We start from the raw sequence: 16,190 nt of genomic DNA, 5'->3' as shown, positions 1-16,190 counted from the left end.
AATACAAGAATTATTTTAGACCAAATCCACTAATTTAATATTTAGTTATGCTACCAATTACGATGTACCATATGTCTATATACCAGATACTTAATGACTTGAAATGATTTAAATTTAAAATATTTAAATAATAATTCATATTTTATAGTAAATTATTTTCTTAAAATATCAAATAAATTTCGAAATAAATTAGGATTTGAGTATCCTCACCTATCTATCAACCAGTATATAAATATATCTACTAACTTTCTGGTTTCTCATTTTTACTTGTTGTAAGTACTATACTATAACTACTAAGTACTTACTTAAATTTAATATCAGAAATTTAGTAAAAAAAAAAAAGTTTTATAAACTCAGTTATTTACTCTTTAAAAAGTTTAAATAAACATGAGTATTACTGGTTAAGTAAGTATTTTTTTTATACCGTGAGTATAAAATAATTTTCTACCATATGCGTTTAATACCTTGTATAATACAGTTTTGTACCGCTGTATAATATAAACTCACATCTCAAAAAATGTTTCTATACAAATATATATAATAAGATCGTTCATAAGAAATAACAAAAAAGTTATCAATTTATCATTATAGAAATACCGAATAAAAATTACTCTCGAATTATAACATAACATTTTAAAAAAAATTTCGGGATGATGAAACAACAATCAAAATTAAAGCATAAACTCAATCATCTAAAATGTAAGAATTAATTTTATATGTAGTGAAAAAAATATAATATACCTACTATTTTAAATATCGAAGTAGAAAAAAAATGAAAATTTGTTAACGATTTCCTAATTTGAAAAACAATCTTAGTATTATTATTAAACCTAGAAAGGTAAACAAGTAATTTTTATTATTTTCATTCTTTTTTTTTTGTACACCATTTACGTGTAAATCTAATCAAGTTTTTGCATTAAACCTTATTTTTTGGTTAATACGACAGCCATTTCCCGTATTCTGGTGTGCTTTGACAATGCTAAATATGTCTTATTATATGTCTCATCAATACTTTTGTACATGAACTATTTTGCACTTCAAAATATATCTGACGCTCGTTTCTTTTTATTGACACTCAAACTCTGATAGTAAGTATAATAATAAATTTTAAGCCAAATATATTTATGGTGATCTGAAGAATGATTTATTTAAAATAAATAAAAATGTACAACTCACCAATATTTCTTAAAATATTAGAATAAATATCAATTATAATACTCATGACATGGAAAAAATATTGTATACAATTATAATTATTGGAAAATATTATTAATTACATGTAAATAAGTTGCCGAATTCCGACAAATTTAACGTAGTATATCTGTGTATGGCAAACTCACTATGTTTTAAAACACAAATAAACAATTTTTTTTCAATAGTAATAATAAAAAAGTCTGGAGATCCTTATAATTGTTCTAACTTGGATGAATCAACCCGTTTTATGTTCATATCAATTTTCTAAAATTGGCCTAAAAATGTATTTTAATACCATTCAGATTATTAGTATTACAAACTAAACATTTAAAATTATTTTAATAGACCTAAAATGTATAGGTACATAGACTTCAATAAATATACAACGATGATGCATAAATAAAAATTGTACAAAATAAAGTAATAATTGTAAAATAAAAAAAAAAATCTTTAGTACTAAGTTCAAACAGATATAACATAATATTAGTTTAAAAAATATATATGTATTATTATTATAATTTTTATTTATTATTATTATTATTATTCTTATTTTTTTTTTTTTTTTTTGAGCAACTTAGGTGGAGTTCTGTCAAGTATAATAATATATGAGCTTATAGAAACGTATTTATAAATTAGTTATAAGTTATTGTTTTAGGATCACACATATTTAGAGTATTTATAAAAAAATCGCATTGTAATGTACGATCATAAAACAATAGTATTTATAATGTCCAGCCAATTGTATACAGGAAGTATATAATATTATAACTACACGTCTTCGGTTTTTTAGCGAATGTATATAATATATTGGCTGGACAAACAAATGAACATTTCAAACTGACTGGTCCAGTTTATAACATTTTGCTTAGTAATTGTAGTGACCAGCATATTGTGGTTGTTGTTGTTGCTGTTGTCCGTGGTAGTAGGGTCCTGATGGATACGTATTTGGTGTCGGATATCCAGCGTAAGCATATTGCTGTTTTTGTGGATAAACTGTAAACGAAAAATAATTATCATCCATTGGTATTTAATTGATACAACACGATACAATAATATTATTACTAATAATTATGTCATAAAAAAAAATAAATTAATAACCCAATGATCACGAGTGCTATAATATTTACTAAAAATACTATAGAGGTCGGTCAAGTTTCGTGACGCAACGTGTTTGAAAAAGTTTCGTTAAATTTTTTGCCCAAGGTTAATGTGTACACGATTCATCTAATTTCATTATTATTTTCATGCTATACTATTTTCCTATTAAATACTTACTTTGATTTATGAACTAAGTCCTAAAGATTTTCTATTAGTTCAGCAGCGCCCTTGATATTTAAAAAATTAATTGTATATATTGTTATACTTCCTTCAGATATGTCTCACTGAACATTTATTCTATAGTAAGAGATATAAGATATCTGCCAAATTCAGTGCTGGACATTCGATTAATAAAATATTTGATAAAATCATAATAATATATATTAATGTTCAATATATTTTGCACGTCTAGTCATTATAATCAGTTATTTAATTTTATACGATATCAGTACGTGATCATATAAAAATATATACAAGAAAAACACACGGAAAATCATATTGCCGTATTAAATTGTTTTAACGTTAGTACAATATTATTTCACTGTGATACAAAGCATAAAATGGTGCACTTATATTACTATAATGTCTCCATCTACGTTGACAAAAAACATTTTACGATTTAATGTCTTTCGGAGAATAAATGCCCAACAGCAATAAATTAGCTCCGTCAGTAGCACATTTTAAGTATCTACATATATATTATACTAACCAGGCATTAAATATTGCATGTTGAGAGCCTCTTCTCTTTCGCGCTCGCCTCGTAGACAGATTGCAGCGCCGGAAAATAATATAGCAGACACCAAAGAAAATGCAACGCCAGTCCACGCCATGAAGAACGACCAATCATAAGATATACGAGTGTTGTCCTTAAGTATCTGCACAAATACGACAACAAAAATTAATAAAGTATAAGGGTATTAATAATATACAATATTATGTATCTACAATAAATTTGTTAGCATGGATGTTGTAAAACCATACATAAGTACCTATACAATACACAATATGATTCAACCCAAATGTTTCCTTAAATATTCGAAAGTTTCAATAATTAGAGATTAAATACAATCATTATTTAATGAAAAATTGTGGGTTGGGAGGGGAAGTAATCGTGCTTGGAAAACCACTCTGTGTAATATAGTCATTTAGTGTACTTACACTATTCCACTGCTGGTAAAACTCTTCTCCTACTACGCGTTCCTTTTCGTAGTATTCCACCCCGTGCCAAAATCCCATAGCGCCAGCACTAAGTAGACCTGTAATGGAATCATAAGTCATTTATAAATGTTATAAATTTTATTTTCAATATAACTTACATGCCAATAATACTAAAATTGCAGTGGCCGTAATATTTCCGGGCGATCGTCTCCAGCAACCCGCAACTCCGGTCCAAAAAGCGATGAACATCACGAAAAAGCTTACTATGAACAACGCAATTGTTGATCTGCCCATGTCTAAATGGAAATAAGTGGATTAATTTTAAGACTGTAGAGACGGCTATAATTTATGCAAACATACGCAATCTGGTCATGGCGTCTTCAGAAAATTCATGTGTCTGATTTTCTGGATCCAAGAAGAAATAGTCGACATTCATACAATGTGTTTCAACAGGACTCAAATAGGTTTCAACTGAAAACAAATTAATCATAATTTTAATCAATTATAATCGTAAATCGTAAATTGTAAGTATATTGTTATTATGAATAGATTGTTATTTTATCTACAAACGAAAACGATTTCGTTTTCACATTGAAACACTATTCTTCTTCGATTATTTTTTTTTAATTTCCAATGCATTTTATTTAACAAAAAAAAATTAATTGATTAATAAAGTAGTTTCTCATTCCATTTATTATCCATATCATTCATACATCAAGAACGCAATTTTTCTTTCTTCGGTTTTGTTATGATATTTATGTTTTGAATCTAACCTTCCTTTCCAATATGGGTTAAAGTCGAAAGTAAGTTAATTATTGTATTTCAACAATATTCATTAAATAAGTACTGGTTTTTCATTGTTCTCGATAGATATTGAAATAATAGTAATATGCTCTTATACTCTTATATTAATAATTATAGTATGTACCTATTCTAAGAATAAAATATTTTTTTTTATACATACGAGTACACACTATAACTACCCAGTAATTCAATAAATGTTTTACTATTTTACTATATAATAATTAGTAATTCATATTGATAGATTTTACTATTTTAATATCTTGCAATATTTAAGTATAATTTATTTTTTTAAATAGAGAAGAAGTAGAGGACTCAATCACTTAATAGAAAACAAAAAAGATACCAGCAATAAACTGAATTATTAAATAAAAAATATACACTGGTATACAATGACATTCTAGAAGAAACAAACAATAATTATTCAACGGGATGAATGATTATTATATTAATATCAAAGTAAGTAATAAACTATAGTAATTTTGGGTCTATAATTATTATAAGCTTACTTAATAGAATCTTAAAAACTGTAAAAATCATCAATATTTGATGATCTACCACTTAAAAATGAAATGGAATTAATAGTAGAATTTATCACTTCCTAATAGTTCATATGACATTGAAAAAAATAATATTAGCGAGTCGATTTTTCTGCAATATTTAAACAGTGCCAAATATATTTAGAATTGTTGTCAACTAGTATATAAATATTGTAATGTATTGGTTTGAATATTTACATATACTGAGCAAGGTCAATAACACACATTGTAAAAATTTAAATAATTTAATAATTTTTATGCATTACTACATTATAATATATATTATTAAATATTTTTCTTATTTCATATTATCTCAATTTTGAGTTAATCAAAAGGAGAATTTAGCTCTTAGTAGATAATACCTATAGATAATTATCTAAATTCAAAAGTATTCATTTTTACATGATCAACATGAAGAACACTAAACTGAAAAGCCTATCAAATTTATGAAGATGACTAAACCAAAATGTATATATTTAATCAATCCGATAATAGATAGTTTATATGTTATAATAGATATTTGATTGCGAACATTCTAATTGAAAACAATATTGTATCTATTCAAAGATACGTTTTCGTTGCGATAATTATACGTAAGAATGACGCGTGACGTTAAAAATGGACGTAATGAATCTAATGAAAAACAATAGAAATGTTTTTTTTTTCGATAGTGATAAGATAAGAGTTAGGAATATAGTGAGGTTCGCAATCACGTCATATTTTTATTTGTCATTAAATCAAGTGAAACTCTAGTCGGTACCTACGATAATTGATTATTATTTCAAAAAAAAAAAATAATAATAATAAGCGGCGGTGGCGGCGGCGGCAGTAGAAAATTTTTTAGATGGTAAATATCGTCATCTGTCCTATCTATACCTATTATAAACGTCAAGACTAGGTAATTAGAATATAGAAACGAATTTACCGCATTAGCTGCGTCGCGTGATTTCATCACAGCGTTTGGTATTGGAAATATATACCAGGTTAACAAAAATAATGTAACGTCTGCGTGTTTCGATTTTAGTTTTTAATACAAATAGGCAATAGCCGTCAATAGGTAGAATTAACAGTAATATTGATATTTTTTTTTTTTTTTTTAGATCGTTGTGCGTTTGCACGAGGGAATAAAAATTGCGGAACAACGCGCCAAAACTCGCGGTTAACTCTTGACAAGAAACTGGTTTGAGGATTTCCATCACGCGTCCAAACAATATTATAATACATGCAATCATTCGAAATCCAAACTCTGACGATTGGATAATAATATTATCATCGTTAAGCCACGATTCAGTGACCACCGCGATGATCATACACACGTTACATATTACACAGGTAGAAACCGGAGATTTCGAACTAGTTGATTTGTCGTTTACACTGCGGACTTGCATTTTGATATATACCTATAGCATAATATTATTACATAATGTTACAATATGAGTTGGACGATAATTGTACGCGATTTTCTCTCTCGGAGGACTTACAATGCCGGGTATTCCTTTGACATACTTGTTAATTACAATGTATTATTCTCGACACTATCTCTGCGGAATTGTATAGTCCGTTTCGCAAATATGCCATGTGTTCACGCTATTTTACCGTGCGGTCCGAACCGCATCGAATATTGGACCAGATCCTACGAGGATATTAGGTACCTTCTTTTATAATATAGTTTAGTTTCAATTCGTCAAATAATACGTTGTCAGCTTCGAGAGAGGTTTGATCATCGATCGCGTAGCTCCGTATTAGTTGTGTTTATATTTTTTAATCAACACCCGCACGAGTATATAATTATTATTTAGTTATCGTTAGTTCTATTTCGGATAACATAATATAATTATTAATTAGTCATTTTTCGTATTTATCGGTACGTGAAAAATATAGTATATTTTTCAGACAATTTCTTCTATAAACTTATTCATACATAAAAATAAAATCTTGTTCTGAACAAGTCGAACAATATTAATTGATGAAAAAATTTAGTTTTTCCGACAAAAACCTTGACCTACCACAATTTAAAATATAATTTTAAATTATACACTTATATTATAATAATACGGGTAATATTATACATTTGCATAATACAGTACACACGTAATGTATAAAACTTATATAGTTAAATGTACCTATAAATACTCTGTAGGATAATGTATTATCATTTGTGTGTGATCATCTTTATAAATAATAATTTCTCATTGTTCGTTTTTATTAAATGCGTGGGTTACTCATTTTAATAATTGAAAATACAAGTAAAATTAAATTGACAAACTTATTAATTATTATTTTTTATTATTCGGATGGTCGAACCTACACTGAATACTATGTGCAATGTGCATGATAATACTTTCGTCGGTTTTTTTTTTCGTTACTAAAACAAAGTAAAATCTATTAGTATGTTGTTTTTTTACTATTATTATAATCGTTATTTGTTATAGTTACATTATTAAAATTATTAACGTTTTCCCAGATACTTTGAGAAAAAACAAAACCGTTATTAGTGCAAATTTAAACGGACAAATAGTGTGAAACCGTGGAATCTCACACTGCAGTTCTACCTATGCACAACCACTTTCTACCGGCCACTAAAATAAAAAGAGAAATATTGCATTCGTAGACGATTGGAGGAAAAAAAATACCTCCGTAGTTATAACGATTTCCTCGTGGCTTTTTCTTTCGTCCTTTTCTCTTGAGGTATACCTTTATAAGCGCACACGATGTGCTACTAAACGTGACCTTGGTTGACGTCCTACAGAAGCAATTATGGGGCACAGATGGAACCGGTTACCGGTGAGCCCCTCACGCACGCGCATGGAATGTGGGCAAGTCTCTGAGAACCGGTACAGGCAGCTGATGCTGAATGCGGACACTCCTAAGATTATATATATATATACCATATACAAGCCCCGGGATGTCGGCAGGCTCCGTGCTAAAATGATCGTGATGGCCATTAGGTGTTCGCGTCAATATCATAGTATAACTTGAACTATTTGAACTATCCTTTTCTGAGAGTTCTACCCAGAAATTTTACTGTCTAAACCAGCGAGATGCAAACATCATCATGTATTATTGTTACTCTGGTGTCATTGTTGATGTTGTTATTGCCATACATTTAATAAGCTTTATCAATATAGTAATTATTAATAACTTCTATATAAAAACAAAAATGTCAAATTTTTCCTGAAATCTACCAGACTTTTTGGTTGGTAAACAAATAGCCGAACTTAAAGATTTTAAAATTACAAAGAACGCGTTATGTATTAGCTATACCTTACCACACATACTGTAGATATTTGTAAATAATATTGTTATTATTATTATTATATAAAATAAAATATATATCTACTGGCATTAAGATAATTATTATAAATCATTATTCGTTATGTCAAACAAATCTTATACAATAAGATTATTATCTAATAACATATAATATGTATGATACAATTTACACAAGAATAATAAAAAATTTACATTGGAAAACATAATATGATACGCAGATGTAATAGTTATTATCTGCCTACTTCCGTTCGATAAAATAACTTAACAATAAATTTAATTATATATGAAAGCTTCTAATATTACCATTGTCATTGATTATATAGAATAGACCACTCTACAATCATTGCTATTACACTGGAAAATAAGAATAACGTTCGTGGAACGTAGATATGAATGTCCAAGATGAGAATTTAATATTATAAGTTTATATCCAAACGGTATTTAAAAAAAAATACGTATAATATCAAATTATTTATACATTAAAAAAAAAAAAATTATCTTGTTTTCGTAATCCTAATCCTGTATAAATAAATCGGAATATCATGCTGTCGTGCAGTTAGTTTAATCGGTAAGTACATAGTTAATATTTAATTTAACAATTTTTTAATGTAAATTTACTAAGCAATTTAACAGAGATGAGTAACATAATTTATTTAGTTGACACAGTCTGGTTATATAATAAATTATTACTTAAACACTTTACTACGTGTTGAATAATTTACAACTGAACTATACCAAAAATGTTCGATGTGTATTAGTTTTATTAACTACAAAACTTTAGCTACCTAACTACGATGTACTTATAGGTTTAAAATCGTTAAATATAAATAGATAAAAAAAAAATTTTAATAGAACATGTTTCAAACTGAAAATTTATCGGAGACAACAGAATCCTTAAATATAAATTTTAATACACAAATGACATAGTTTTATCTAAATTGTTCCTGTTCTCATTGATTAATATTATATATTCACGTCGAACAGGAAAAAATTCAGATCCAAACACGTTAGTGGCATTAAAAAACAGGTATATAATAATATGCCGAAATATGTATAAACATGTATACTAACCTGTTCCAACGGTAAAATGTAAACTCATCATGATAGAATCACTTATTATTTAATATTTAGTTGTTTTTTAAGTAAGTAACACAAGAATATAGTATGTTTAACGATTTCAATATAATTTGATACAATATCTGTAATCTTAATTTTATAACCCGTTATAATTGAGAAATGTTCGTATAGGTATTAAAATAAAATAAATTGTCTTCTTTATATATTGTACGATTAATTACACGATTGCTATAAAACAATTATAGTGAATCGACGACTAATGAAAAATTATTTTTTGAATTCATAAATGTTTTAATTATCTGTATTATATAATACATACTGCATATAGAATAAAATGCTGAATAATATGTTTAAATATTTTCAATTTTTTTTTTCCACTAAAGCAATAGCCGTTTAGTATTAGTTAAAATTAGTTGCATTCATTTCACACAATAAGCAAAATATTGAGAGAAAAATTTGTTTCATCAAAAATAAAAATGAAATCATTATTTATCTATCATAAAATTTAAGCTAGAAAATCACAACGCTATAATATTATCAACATTCGCGCCGACAGCAATTTCCACTCTTTTCAAAAACCGCAAACGTCAAGACCAAAACTAAATGGTACCTCGACTAATCGAAGATTCAAGCAAAACCGGTCGAATGAGGTTATACATCACCACAGTGTTATTATTTTATTCGTACAGTTTTCTTCCGCTTGTAAACTGTGATTAGTGAGTGTATAATGAATACTGTACGATTGCAATGTAATGTATATCGGTAAATCGTATGTAAATCGTATAGGAAACAAAATATGAGAAAGCTACTTAATAGTTATCGTCAACATACTTAATAATTAATTTAAAAAAATAATTTATGACATTTTTGATTTTGACCAAAGCGAATCTTACATTCACAACCTTTAAATGATTGCATACAAGTATGACATTACGAGAACCTATTTTAAAATATGAATACACAAAACATTCGCTTAAGTACACCAGCTAGATGGCCATTATTTATTGGTAAAAAAAAATAAAAATAAAATAATTTTTATAAATCCCCTCCCCCAATTTTAGTCATTAATATAAAAATTAAGTTTTAGTTAAATTTGGTAAACATAGCTCCCCCTTCCACACGTGCTATCAAAGGGCCAAACTATTGCTAAAAAAGTAGTTTTTTTTATTAGGTTTAATTAAATAAAAATATACATGTTCCGTTATTGAAAAACTTAATATTATCTAAAAAAAATGTCAGAAAATAACTTCTGGTTAATCTATTATTTTCCAAAATAATTAGTAAAATACTCAATTATTCATTTATTTAAAAAAATGTATTTCTTATAATTATTCAGATATACTTGACATTTTTACAATCGATTTATTATACGATAAATGTAATCTACTATTTATGTAATTACGCAACTACGAGTATTTATGATAAAATACAATTGTATTAATCGTATTTTTATTAAAGTCAGACTTTATCCTTTTGTAGCACGTAAAGTCGTAAAAGCGGTGAACTGTCGTCCCAAAAATCAAAATGTAACCAGTCACTTTCTTATAGTAATGTAAAAGTTCAAAAAAATAAGGGCCCCTAGCTAATATATTATACGGATAATAATTTATCATTCAATGATGGGAACGACTATATACATCATTAAGTAGTCCGCAGTCAGATGCAACTAAAATTTCGATACAATTAAATCACAAACAATATTAGAATATTATTTAGATGATTTAATTAAATTTTAATGTCTAGCCATATAAGGTATACCAATATAGTTACCGGGTTAGTCAAAAATATAATATCGTAATCAGTGATCACAGCTGCCTTTTTTTTTTTTTGCGACGCATATATTTTGATTTATTGCTTTCACATATCGAGTGAACTTGCTGATGATTGGTGTAAGGATTGCCGATTTAGGTAATCTACACGGAAGGCAAAGTCTATCGTTTTCTACTCGGTATATTATAATAGTATCCACCCATTATAATCATAATGTAATATTATAATATTGTGTTATGTGTGCGCGCGCGTCACGCGGGACCGTACGAAAGCGGATGAATCGGTCCATTCTCGAGAAGAGGATTTTTTTTCTTCTTACGCCTATCATTATAATTATAATATGTATTATGTTCTGTACATTTTATGTATACTGTACATAATATAATACGTATTAAATAGTAATAATAATATTAGATCCTTGACCGACGGCACACACACACACACACACACACGTATGTAGACAATTCTCAGTGTGCTCTATTGTTGTGTAGTTACGTCCGTTTCGGTTCTGTGGGAGAGCGACTTACAGCCCAACAGTATAAACTATAATACAACTGTATCATAATGGTAGGTATGTACCTGTATAGTGTAGTGGCAACACATTTTTTTATTATTCGTGGACTGCCAGTGACGTAACGACGGCGCGAATACGATTGCGACAATGGTCGGGTTTCTAGTAATAATAATAATAATAATGTACACACAGTTTTTCGAACGGAGAAGGAAACACGGCTCACGAGTGTATTATTTTATTATTAAAGACACTCGTATATATATATATATATATTATGTAGTATAGCGAATAATAATATATTATAGTCGCAACCCGCCGCCGCCTCGTGTTCTGTTATAATAACGCACTGCGAGGAGAGAAATCGAAATTACAAAAAAAAAAAAAAAAGACTTATGTCCGTAATTAATAAACGAAAACTTCTATCGTGCCGCATGCAGATTAACTGACGGTCATGCAAAGTGAATATGTGACACCGTAAATAGAGCGTGGACGGCCGAAAGACATATTATAATACATCTCGGGTAGGTATCTAAAATGATTATAATAAACGTCGTGCGCGCGTGTGCATTCATTTATCAGGAACAGTGTACAATGGGTGTCGGTGGCGTAACCGCGGGGAGGTGTTCTCCGGATCACCATCTCTTCCTCTTCGCCATTAAGCTATATTTGAGAGTATTCTAATCAAATAATACATTATATTCGACATCGGTATAAATAATTATCCTGATATTATAATAATAAATTATATATTATAAGTATGTAGGTAGGTAAAAAATAAAAATATGCATTCTGAACCCACCCCCACCAGTCTTGATTGCGCTGCTATACATACTTAATCAAGGACACCCTCAGAAATTTTAACCAGAAAGCAAGAATCTAACCATAACATATTATAATATAAAATACTATTTTACGTTTCCGTGTTGTATGTATAATTTAATACAATGAGATTGGTAAAAAAAATAAATCGTTTTCATCGTATATGAGACTGTTCCATCACTAAATATTTTATTTTTAGAGTTTATAATTTTTAACATTAAATTATCATTTATTAAATAATTATTATCTTCACTGGAAAAACGGCTTTTATAAAAGTACAAACATCAGTGCAAAAGTTTGGGGGATTGAGAGGAGCGAGGGCCATAGTTCTATCTGACCCCCACGTGGACGCCCTAGTATTGTTTTACTGTTTATACTTTTACATCGTTCTGTTTACAGTAAACTAGTCCATAGGGTTCAGCGAAAGTGAACTAGAAACTCTTCGAACACGCCATAATCCAATATTATTGTCTAAACTGTAATGATTATCGTATGATTTATCGATTTTTTTTTTTTTTTTAATGTTAATTCTCGGTTTTTGGGACTCCGTGAACAAAAGTGTTTGAGAACCGCTGCAAAACACGTATATAAATAAAATACCTAGTGTAGGAATATCCGAATATTTCGCAACGACTTTATCAGTAATCGCGAGAGTTTCACAACCATTCGAAAATCGGGACATTGAGAAAATTTTAATTAATAATGTCGAATCACGGGTTATCATCAGCACAAGAGATAAACGTGTATATAATCATTATAATCATATACATTACACTGTACGATACATCTCAATTTCTCACGCTGCCGCGATCGTACGTTACCATACTATAAATATATCACTATTATATTCATTAACCTCGCTTGTTTACGGATTCAGGTACCACTACAATGGATCGTTTAAATATGCATTATTATTATTATTTTTTTTATTTTTTTTTTGTTTGTTTATTCGGCACGAGACATTGAAAATTCGACGTTTCCTCCAACGGGTTCGCGAATCGTACAAAACTTTTGCGTAATGGTTTATGACTAGCGCCTTTATTGTTTGTTATTAATCGTAATACAATAACACGCGTTTAACGGTAAAGTATGATATTATTGTACATAGCTGTTATTTAGATGTGATTGAACCCGCGACGTGCAATTTTCATCCGTCTTAAATAATCGATGAATCGATGATGTGTAAAGAACTGAATTTCGACCAATATACGATACATGTATAGTAATTCATCACAAGTATGCTCACACTACTATTTTTTCGTTTAACAATCAGTTTATTAAAATTCTGATTTTTGGAATTTTTAAATATAATTTTTCAAGGACCATATTTTCAAGTACAAAAGTAAATTATCATCGAATTTAAAGAGTGCCCTCTGTTGAATACAAATTTAAGACGATTAACGAATATTATTATACATATACTATTGCAACAATCTGCTCGTGCAACAGTGTTTCGTTTGTACTCTATTGAAATACCGATAAATAATATACCTTCATTTAAAACAATGATAGAACTCTGCACAGTTTAAATATCGGTCGAACTTAAGGTGCATCACACTTGCAATTATTTAACTGAGATGATAATGGTGTCTTGACAATTTAAAAATCAATTTTTAAATTGACACGCCTTATTACACATTTATATTTGAGTTTAAGCATTTATATTTATGTTCACACCTATTATTGTATAACCATTCGTATAACATAGTGTATAAACATGATATGCAAATAATAAAATAATATAATATCAATATTTATACTATTGCACGTTACTGTTTATAGGTAATAACACGAATGGCGGGTAAGTAAAAAACAATAAACCCAAATGACATGGTAGCATTCTATTTTACTTTAACCTTCTGCTATTCAACCCAATTCCAATGCAAATACAAAACACCACCATTTCAACAAGACTGTATTTCACAAATTATTTATATTATTTTTTTTCCATCTTTTATAAGTATTCGTGTGAATGGTTATTTATTTATTTATTTTTTTTTTACCAATAGTCGATTTTTCTGTAACCTGTATTTACCGCGATAACATTATATTATAACAAAAAAATGAAACGTGACTAGTAACCCGATAAACCGATTTGACTGCATCGAATTTTCAAAGTATCCGTATTTATAAGTCGTTATATTATATTGCCTATACCTGCTCAAACAATACACATAATACGTGTATTTCGGAAACGCGTGGTTTAATACTTTTCATAATACAATATTATTGTGCCGGAAACGATATTTACCCGCTGGAGGCCTGTCCTTGGGATAGCATATTCTAAAAAGACCCTTCGTCCTTGTAAAATAGAAATATTTGTTCATTTGTTCGAGTACTGAGGTTTGACTACGCTGATTAACGGCATTCTGAAAAAAAAAAATAATAGATACAAATTAAAATACTGTGTTAAGGTTATACGTTTAAAAATTGCACGTGTTCTATTTGTTTGTAACATCATCTAAATTAACATTTTAAAATATCATAATACACGTTGTAAAATGCAACTTTTCTTAATTGGAAATTATAGTCTATAGTGTGCGTTATTACTGTTGTTCTCCAAGCCGCCCATTTCAAAACTACACGGTTCAATTACCGCGTTTGTTTTATACACTGGAATTAATACTATATTATGGCATCGGCCGAATATACATCGAATGCGTGGCCCAGTAATGTATTACATTTTACAGCGCGAGATGTATATTATTCAAGTATATTCCTTACACCTATTTTATAATCGCATTATATTATAAAAAATACAATAAGATAACTGTAATATTGTGCGCGTTTCCGACGACCTTCGTATATTATATATTATACAAATACTGATTCACAATACAGCTCTGATGGGCAGCATTACGTACGTTCTAAATATTCTAAAAAACATTACGTAGAAAGTACTCATTCAAAGACGCTTAAAACGATATTTTATTGTTATTATTATTATTATTATTATTATTATCATTGTTAAAAGCGAAATTATATGTAGGTATAGTGTCCGAGCGGAATACAACAGAACGAGGATACTTATCTATCAATTAGCTCAATAATATAATAATATAGTCGTATGAGGCGGTACGCTTGCATTTGATTATTTGCACATTATTTTACCGATTTCTCATTTTCTAGAAATGGTTATCGTACGTAATTAATTTATTATTCGATGAAATCGACCCACTTTATCGTATATTTTTTTTTCCTTCTTTTTTACATTTATTGTCATTCGGCTTTGTGTCGCTGTCAAAATAGCTTCGCGTCTTTATTATTCTTTTGACCATATCACGGGTTTCTTTGGATTTTAAAATGTACTCGTATATTCTGTACATTATTTAGAGGGGACCACAATTGTATGGTACAGCGACCTCGACTAGCATATATATATATATTATAATATATTCGAAACTACGCCGCATATTCGATATTTTTTTTTGCCAGTAGCGCTTCAAATCGCACTACCCGTCGAGACTAATCGAAAAACAACCTACATGTGACATTCAAGCGTCTAGGTAACAATACAGTTTAGTAATACAAATAAATTTGTAGAGTTATAGGTAGAATTGACTAAATGAATTGGACACGTACGGAAGGGGTGTTTTGGGTATACAAACGCTCGCCGAAATGTTCGATAGTTTTTTTAAAAAGTTCTGTATAGTTTTTAAAAATTTTAGCTAGGTACTCAGAATAGAGCTAGTAATTTTATGATTTTTATTTTTTATCATACCATATAAAAATATATAATAGTATATTGTATAGTATTGTTAATTTTTGAATGAAACATCGTTACTATATTATGTTTACTGATAAATAATAATCATCATTTTCAACATCTCATTTCTAAAAAAATATAAATAACCCCATCCCCCCCTAAACCGTTCCTCGATTTGGATAGACATTTAACGTATGCTTCGTGCAGCTATAAAATATTTGTAATATACCTATATACTATG

General features: G+C 28.7%; 1 protein-coding gene across 1 annotated transcript in view; it reads right to left on the bottom strand.

Moving 5' to 3' along the window:
- Window positions 1-1,705: 1,705 nt before the first annotated feature.
- The window catches only part of LOC113550615, a 29,655-nt gene continuing 15,170 nt past the window's right edge, over window positions 1,706-16,190 (bottom strand). Inside the window, exons 2-7 of the mRNA XM_026952562.1 lie at window positions 14,495-14,612; window positions 3,811-3,921; window positions 3,609-3,746; window positions 3,451-3,548; window positions 3,002-3,167; window positions 1,706-2,187 (exon numbers count right to left, since the gene is read on the bottom strand). Coding sequence (XP_026808363.1) covers window positions 2,060-2,187; window positions 3,002-3,167; window positions 3,451-3,548; window positions 3,609-3,746; window positions 3,811-3,921; window positions 14,495-14,612 — 759 coding nt within the window. The 3' untranslated portion in view covers window positions 1,706-2,059. The remainder of the gene's footprint in view (window positions 2,188-3,001; window positions 3,168-3,450; window positions 3,549-3,608; window positions 3,747-3,810; window positions 3,922-14,494; window positions 14,613-16,190) is intronic.

Source organism: Rhopalosiphum maidis, chromosome 1 (genome assembly GCF_003676215.2).
Source record: "Rhopalosiphum maidis isolate BTI-1 chromosome 1, ASM367621v3, whole genome shotgun sequence".
NCBI classification, from domain to species: domain Eukaryota; kingdom Metazoa; phylum Arthropoda; class Insecta; order Hemiptera; family Aphididae; genus Rhopalosiphum; species Rhopalosiphum maidis.
This window is presented reverse-complemented; position numbering and strand designations above follow the sequence as displayed.